Raw genomic sequence first — 8,102 nt, 5'->3', positions numbered from 1 at the left:
TGGGGTGGTTGTGACCCAAGTGCAGGACCGGGCAGTGAGCCTTGTTGAACCTCGTACCCTTGGCTTTGGTCCATCAATCCAGCCTGTCCAGATCCTTCTGCAGAGCCTTCCTGCCCTCTGGCAAATCAACACTCCCTAATAAAAACTATCATTCACAAAGGATGGGCTGCTCTTTCATAATTGGAATGACAGACAGACAGGAATATTCCCTGCACATAGTATCTCAAAACCTGTATTAGTGAATCTTAGCACACTTTTGAAAAGATGTATATTTAGTGCTTTTTAATTGGTTCTGGCCAACCTATTGAACTTAAGGATGGAGCTATAGGAAGTCCTGCAGACCAGCTGATCTCTACAAGCACCTGCCTTGTATCCAGCATTTGTTAGCATCCCAATGTTCTGCAGTCAGCTTGTAGTACCCTGGTGTGAAAGAACTGGTAGGGTAAAAAGACCATGTGTCTAAATGTGGATGTCACTTAATAGTAACATTTTTTGCCAAATCAGACACTTTGCCGGTTTGGCTGCTAGATTTTTTCATGGATTCGAAGAGGTATAGTTGCTCTACTGTAGGCTCTGTTGTTTGCCTGATTTATAGTGCTTGAAGATCTGCTTCCAGAAATTTACATAAGGAAGTCAGGGCTCATGATGAATTCCAAGGCTTAAACTACAGTTGTTTGCAAATAGTCTTGAATTATGGAGGACAAGTAAGCCAAAATATACAATACAAATATATCAGTGTATATAAGCAATATATTAGCCAAATATGGCAGTGTACACAGAGAATTATTTTTCTTCCTTAGTGTCTTAGTCTCTATTCCTACTGTTTCTTCCTTTTCCTGCTAGGAAAAATTCCTCTGTCTCTATAGACATTATAGCGTGTTATTACAGAATTTCTACCTATCAAGCCAGTAGATAACTTTAGAGTTAAAATGTGAATAATGTTTTGCATTTGATCACTTGAAGACAGTATTCATGAGCAGAGAGAGTATATATTACCGGAGAATTTGAGATTCAGGCAGGAAAGACTATGTAAAATGAAATGGCGTGTGTTGCACAGGAGGTAAGTCCAGTTGGTTGTAAGAGGCCTTTCTGGATCTTTAAATCTCTGGAATCTAAGTGATAAAAAGGAAACACAACATGTTAGAACTCCCAGTGCCACGGTTGGGTCCTCCTCTGTTTGCTGTGAAAATCAAAGGATTGCACTGAGCCCAGCAAATTCTATGTCTGTAGTTAAGGGCAAATGAGAGTAGGATGTGGTGCTCCATGCTAAAATTGGGTTTGTCTACAGTAAGTATATATGTTTTGGTTTTTTTTTTTTTTTAGTGGAAGTAGTGCAATGATGTTTGAATATTTGCCTTGTAATTCCCAGAAGAAAACATGACTTCTGAATGAATATATTGCAGCCAGTTTTCCTAGAGAGAACAGACTGAGATCGGGTGGGCATATTCAGTCTTCGGTTGCATAAAACATGAGTACAGGGAGGAATGATCTGTTCTGTGTGTCTGTCACAGGATGGAAGAAGTGGTCTGAAAATGCAACAAGGAAATCATAGATTACATGTTGGGAGCATTTCTAACTAAAGCCAGAAAGGGCTGCAATAGATTGCCTTGGAGGATTGTAGATTTGCCACCAGCAGTGGTCTTCAAGAACAGATTGGTCAAACGTTTAACAAAAATCCAATAAATCCTGCTTTGCTGTAGGAAATGGACTAAAAGAATTCTCTGTTTCTATGAGGGCTGAAGATTATATAAGGTGGTGTTAATTTGCAGGATCAGACCTGGAAAAAGTTTTGGGTTTCATAACTGTTATTCTGCATTTGGAAAATGGATGATGGTTAGTTTCTGAATGGGCTTTCAGAAAAGTGAAATTCTTTGAACACAATGTATTAGAATATTTCGAAGGAATGGTGATAACCCATAAATGGCAAAATTATAATGTTAGGAGTGTGAACTCCATGACTAATCTCTGTTTGTATGTCTGTGAAATAACATAGTTACTGTCTAGGAAGCCCCTAGCCCCCTTGTTTTAAAAAATTTTAATATTTAGAAATATTTTTAGAGGAACAATTTGATAGTACTGGACAAAGTTGAAACTATAAATTCAAGAGTAGTATATGAGACAAAATTATTTTTCATAAATGAGGATATGTTGTGCACTCTAAAATGTAGCTGACAAGCCCAAAACATGACCTCTTATTGTTGTGGACACCAGGTGAACTGTCTAACATTTGTTTGTGGCCTGTAGGGTCTTTATTTTTCAGTTTCTTCATAAAATGGAGCAGGAACTGCATAGTCATATGAGACTAAATCCTTGTGTGCTCTGAAGTTGCTTTGGGAAGGAGGAAGGGGCTGTTGCCAAGATAAGTTGTGCAGCTCGATACCAAAACCCATCTTGTGCGAGAAAGATGGAGGCCAGATGGGTTGGTTTGTGGTGGCAGCCCCTTGCTTTCCATTGTCATCTGTATTGTGGCTTCCCATTGTGCTCTCGTATCGCTCACATTCCTTGCTGACCATGGTTACATGTTCCATCTCAATAGAGGATGGGGAAGAAAAAAGAATTCCGAGTAGTTTAACATCTTGCCATCCTGAGCTGTTGGAAAACAATCCTAAGTCCTATGGCTTTTAATTCTCACACTAAGATGTTTGTTGTTGCAAATGAATCGTATTTATGTTTATGATTAAGCCAGTCCCTCTTTCTAGATTCACACATCACTGATCAACGGTAGGCCTAGCGCTGATGATCCTTCACAAAAGCTTTTGGAGTTTACTTCTGCACGATACATTCGCCTACGACTGCAGCGTATTAGAACCCTTAATGCTGACCTCATGACTCTCAGCCATAATGATCCTAAGGAACTAGACCCCATTGTTACCAGAAGGGTAAGCTGGTTGTTCGTAAATGGTATTCAGTATGACTTGATGTGAGAGCCTTTTCTGATTTATTTGAGGAGGAGGCAGTACTCGATCCCTGCTATTCAGAGTTGTTTTGATAGGTTGTTAAATAATTCTGTTATTAACAACGATACCTTGTCAGAAATTACTTTGAAAAATTGCCTTTTAGAGATTGTTTTTTATTTATTTGCTTTTTGTTTTATTTGTTTGTGTAAATGAATTATGCTAGGAACGGTGTTTATAAGGCTTTATCAAAATAAAAAATATGGTTTGCCTGATGGAAATGTCACTTGAGGTTGTTCTTGAGGTGGCTGCAGTACCTTTTCTGGACTATCAAGGATTTCAGGACCCAGGGCTCTGGTTCATAAAAATAATTATTTGAAAATGTTGGCATTGAGACTTTTGATGTCTACTGAGAGTTTTCTTCATTTTTTTTAAGACTGTTGTAATCAACTGTTTTAAAGCCCGTGAATTAATAATGTAAAACACACAGAATTCTGAGATCATTACCTGATCTTTACACGTTTGATATTGAAACCGAGGAAACTGAAGCACCAAGCACTTAGGCTGACTTCTTCAAGCTCTCAGAAAAGTTCGGTATTGGAGCCCCTAATAGCAATACCTACCACGATTAACTGTTTTGCAGTATTTCTGCTTTGTCTTTTGCCATTTTGGCCCTCTTCTTAATTTTCCTGAGACCCATAGGTTAGGACATCAGTGGCTTCAAGTTTTTCTATGAAGGTAGACTTTCTGATGAGGACAGAAGAACATGAGAAGTGTTTTCTCTTCTCCTTCCTTTGTAGCTCTTTGGCTTGAAGAACATCTGCAGGCAATTCTTCCTTGCACAGTGACAGGACGCTTGCAATTTGTGGCGTCTGTGATACAGGCAGTCCTTGTGCATTGACATTGCTTCTGTGAGGTCTTGCTGAATAGCTGGGTACAGAAGGGAGAAAGGAACTTGGATTTGGTCAGGGTTTGGTGCATACTTTCAAGGCAGCCCCACTCTTACCTCTCTCATGGAGCTGCAGCATTTCTAAAGTGTAAAATCTGGATCTTCTGCTTGTTCTGTTTGCCCCAGATGGGAATTGCTAGTATGGAGACTGCAAGTGCAGAGTATTGGACAGGTGTTCCAGCTGTGCCTTGCTGGCCATAGGGAAGTGGTTAATGCGCAGCCTGAGCAGGTGAGATGTTCCTGTGGAGCAGGCTGGTTGACATTTAGATCTGTTGATAGTATCGTAATATCAAGAAATACACCCCAAAAAGAAAGGCTCGACATGGAAGCATACAAACATACAGCTGGGAAACAAGGATTGTTGAGGACAAAAGTTCCCATTGCTTTTGTAACACACACAGTTGTGCAAGCCAGGGCTTAGTGCTACCCCACCTAGCACCACTTAGTGCAGTTTTGCACGAAAAGCAACACATCTTCATCTTCACAAGACATGGGTTTTATTGGACAGGGTTCCCAAATCCTGATGTCTCACCTTGTGTCTCACTGTGCAACCAACTAAAACCAAGAAAATCACTTTCAGCTTTCTGGATTGTATTTTATTGTTGTTGAAGACTTTACATCCAGTTGTTGATACCAGTTGTGTTTAGTTTCTTGTACATAGTCTTGTAAAAGGGCTGATGCAGAACTTTTCTAAGTGTTTAAGAGCACCTTCATTTCTGTAGTCTATTTATTTATTTCTGTCTGTAGCAGTTGATTAGCATTAGTCTCTTACTCAACTTCAAGCTGCACACAGCTGCTGAGCCATATAGTGTGAGTTTTAAGAAAACAAAACAAAGGAGATGAAGCAGGGAATGCAGTGAGAAATACAGCTTTACTGTTGTCCTACTTTTCTCAGTTTGGGTGTCCTTCCCTGTAGTTAAGGACTTACTGTTCATGATACATCCCTGAATGTTTTTTGTAATTCAAACCCGTAAAATTAAAAAAAAAAAAATACTAAAATGCTAAACATAATAAAAAATTTAAAACCATAAAAAATTAAGTATGAAATCAAAGAGGCTGGTTTGCTCCAGCTCCAAGATCCTTCAAAGAAATAACATTCCAGGAGTCAGCATGTCTGACCACCCAGGGCCACCTTGTCTTCCTGAACCAGATGACTGTAGGGTTGTTAGGTCAGAGTCTTGAACTCTTTCCTTAGAAGTATTGTCAAAAAATGTTTCTTTTTCATTCCCCTGTAGTACGTACTTCCCAGGATACAAACAAGCCAACCATGTTGATACTGCAGCTGTAACTGAACCCAGATGGTCATTTCCTGCCTCTTCCTTGCCTTGAAAATTAAATCCTTTCCTTATGTATGTTGCTTTTGCTCACCACCTGGCAATATTAATGGATTGTACTCTGCTATATCACCAATTTTTAAGCTAAGAATTTGGATAGGAAGATGGACTGCCTACACACTAGTAGCAAAGAGCTGCTCTGGAAGCAAGTGCACAAACTGGTTTTAAGGGAAGGCAGAGTTCCTGTTTTAAGAAAGCATACTCTTACTCCCCAGGCTGAAACTAAAGTATAGCAATTTGTTATGCTTCATGGCTGCTTATGTGGTGAAAAAAGCATTTTTTTTACAAGTAAATTTTGGCTAAGGTCACATTTGGTGGTCTTTCCTGAAGCTGAGGAATTGTGCATACTTATTTAAAGTTAAAAGTCGCTTATTGTTTCATTCCAGTGAGGAAAAACATGGGAAGAAAAATCACAAGTGGAAGGTTTCCCAAGTGGCAAAAATTCAAAGCTGCTTTTATTTTCAAGTATTTCTTTTATTTTTCAAGTCACAGATAGTCAAATGCCGGTATTTTATTTTCCAGAGTAGAAGCCAAGATGTAAATACATGTAAAAGTCTTTTATTCATCCCTTTTTCAACTTTGTTTTTTGTAGTACTACTATTCAATAAAGGACATATCTGTTGGTGGCATGTGTATTTGTTATGGCCATGCTCGAAGCTGCCCTCTGGATGAAATCACAAAGGTATTCTTTAATCTCGTTAGTTCATTTCCACAAAACAGCTTTTGCAATTTAGATTAAAAAAACGGACTTTGCCTAAGGAGAATGAGAAAGAGGAAGCTACAAGAGATCTTACAATATGGTGCACACAAATTATTTGCTATAATTTTCTTCCTTGTCTGTGCAAGTGTATCTTGAGTCTCTGGTAATTTAACTTCCTGGAAGTAAGCTCTCTTTGGCATTAAATTTAAACAATTCAAGAGCCATAACAACAATCATTCTCTCTTGCAACACTGGAGATTTGTCCCTACTCTTCTAGAAAGGCTATTCCCCAATAGCTGGTATAGTCTGGTTGAGCAATCTAATGCTAATTGTGGGGTATTTGTGACTTTTAATATTTTTTGGAATAAGTCTGATATTAGGTAGGCTTTTGGCAACATTGATTAAATTATCCATTAAAAAATACTTCAAGGAAGTCATTTTTTTATTCTTAGAAATTGCAGTGCCAGTGTGAACACAACACATGTGGAGAGAGCTGTAACAAGTGCTGTCCAGGCTACCACCAGAAACCGTGGAGGCCAGGAACCATTTCTGCTGGGAACAAATGTGAGAGTAAGTATGCACAGAGGTTTAGATAGTTTCATAAAGGCTTATTATTTTCTTGTTTGAGGTTGCTTTTCATACAGATCTATACTAATTCCCAAGAAAAATCCACAAACCATTAACTGTCTTCATGGGATTATTCAAAGGTAGAAGACCTAATCATAACTTATAAGATAATTTTAAATACTCTATCCAGTATGACTCCCTGGCTAGCAGAGTTGTCATGTAGTAAAGCTTTCAGAGTCTCTTTTTCAAAGAGACTTGGGGATTTATTATAGTCCTGTAAAAACTTAGCAGATTTGCATCAGTTATTTTTGTTAGCTACTTGAAATGCAAATTTCTTATGTTGATCATAAATTTTGTCAGATAAACAACTTTGTTCTGATAACAAATGTTTTGAAAGAAGCTCCTTATTGGCCAAATGCATCTCAAACTGTTTGCTAGATTGACTTGAAGATTGACTTGAGCTGTGCCAGTATGACTGAATGTGTTGCTAGGGCTACTTAGTGCATTTTCTCCTCTCTTCACATCACTAATGCATAGCACAGGCTTCACAAAATTAAGAACCTGTTAGGTGAAATTTACAGTTGCGAATAGAAAAGTGCTCTTTTTAGTTGAAGTCTTTATATGAGTCTTAATGTCACTCTTTGGAAAGTAGGTGTTTGACTGTTTGGACTGAAATATCCTCTAATTTAAATCAAACTTATACTCGTGTACTGACGTTATTGACTTCTCACACTTTTGTCTATAATACAAATAAGAGAAGCATTAGGAGGATTTTCCTCTGTAATGTAGAGGACAGAAAATGAAAGAATAGTTATTGCTAATAGCACTCAGCAGTGTCGACATCAGTCCTAACAGGATTGTCTTAGTGGGATCTACAGAATACCATTAGAAACTGTGCTATTAAAGCAGTGACAGTGGTTTTGAAATGTGCTTAATTACTAAGAAATACAGTGTATCAAGACTGCTGAAGCATATACCATCGTTAAAGGGAAAAAAACACACTTTCAAGATGCTATGATATGTTGTTCTCCTTATGTTTTCCACTTTGAAAAATGTCAGTGTTATAGGAACTGTTATACAAAAAAAATTAAATTGTAAACAGAAAGATTAATTTCTTTTCCATTCCTTCTCAGAGTGCAACTGTCATAACAAAGCAGAAGATTGTTATTACAATCAGAGTATTGCAGATCAGAAAAGGAGCATGGATATTCATGGCCAGTATATAGGAGGTGGCGTGTGTTTAAACTGTACTCAACATACTACTGGGATCAACTGTGAAATGTGTGCTGATGGATATTTTAGACCACACAAAGTAAGATTTGGAAAATACTATTCTAATGTTTTGGTGAATTACAACATGATGCAATGGATGTGTGTTTCAGCTGATTGTAACTGACATATATACACACGTGAATTACAACATGATGCAATGGATGTGTATTTCAGTTGATTGTAACTGACATATATACACATGTACATATTTATCAGTTGCAGAATAGATAAGAACTAGAGTTTTTTTTTATAGATGACATACCACCAAAACGTTCAGAGAAAAACAAAGTAGCAGAATAGATAAGAACTAGAGTTTTTTTTATAGATGACATGCCACCAAAACGTTCAGAGAAAAACAAAATGCTTGTCCAGTTGTGTGGGAGGGC

At 37.9% G+C, this 8,102-nt stretch overlaps 1 protein-coding gene across 1 annotated transcript in view; it reads left to right on the top strand.

Moving 5' to 3' along the window:
- The first annotated feature begins 1,039 nt into the window (after nt 1-1,039).
- Nucleotides 1,040-8,102, top strand: part of LAMA1 (laminin, alpha 1) — a 67,738-nt gene continuing 60,675 nt past the window's right edge. Inside the window, 5 exon segments of the mRNA XM_009697687.1 lie at nt 1,040-1,060; nt 2,700-2,879; nt 5,770-5,859; nt 6,330-6,447; nt 7,578-7,756. Coding sequence (XP_009695989.1) covers nt 1,040-1,060; nt 2,700-2,879; nt 5,770-5,859; nt 6,330-6,447; nt 7,578-7,756 — 588 coding nt within the window.

The sequence above is a fragment of the Cariama cristata genome, unplaced genomic scaffold (genome assembly GCF_000690535.1).
Source record: "Cariama cristata isolate BGI_N322 unplaced genomic scaffold, ASM69053v1 scaffold1463, whole genome shotgun sequence".
Lineage (NCBI taxonomy): Eukaryota > Metazoa > Chordata > Aves > Cariamiformes > Cariamidae > Cariama > Cariama cristata.
The sequence above is the reverse complement of the archived record's forward strand: the minus strand, read 5'-3'. Positions and strand labels throughout refer to the sequence as shown.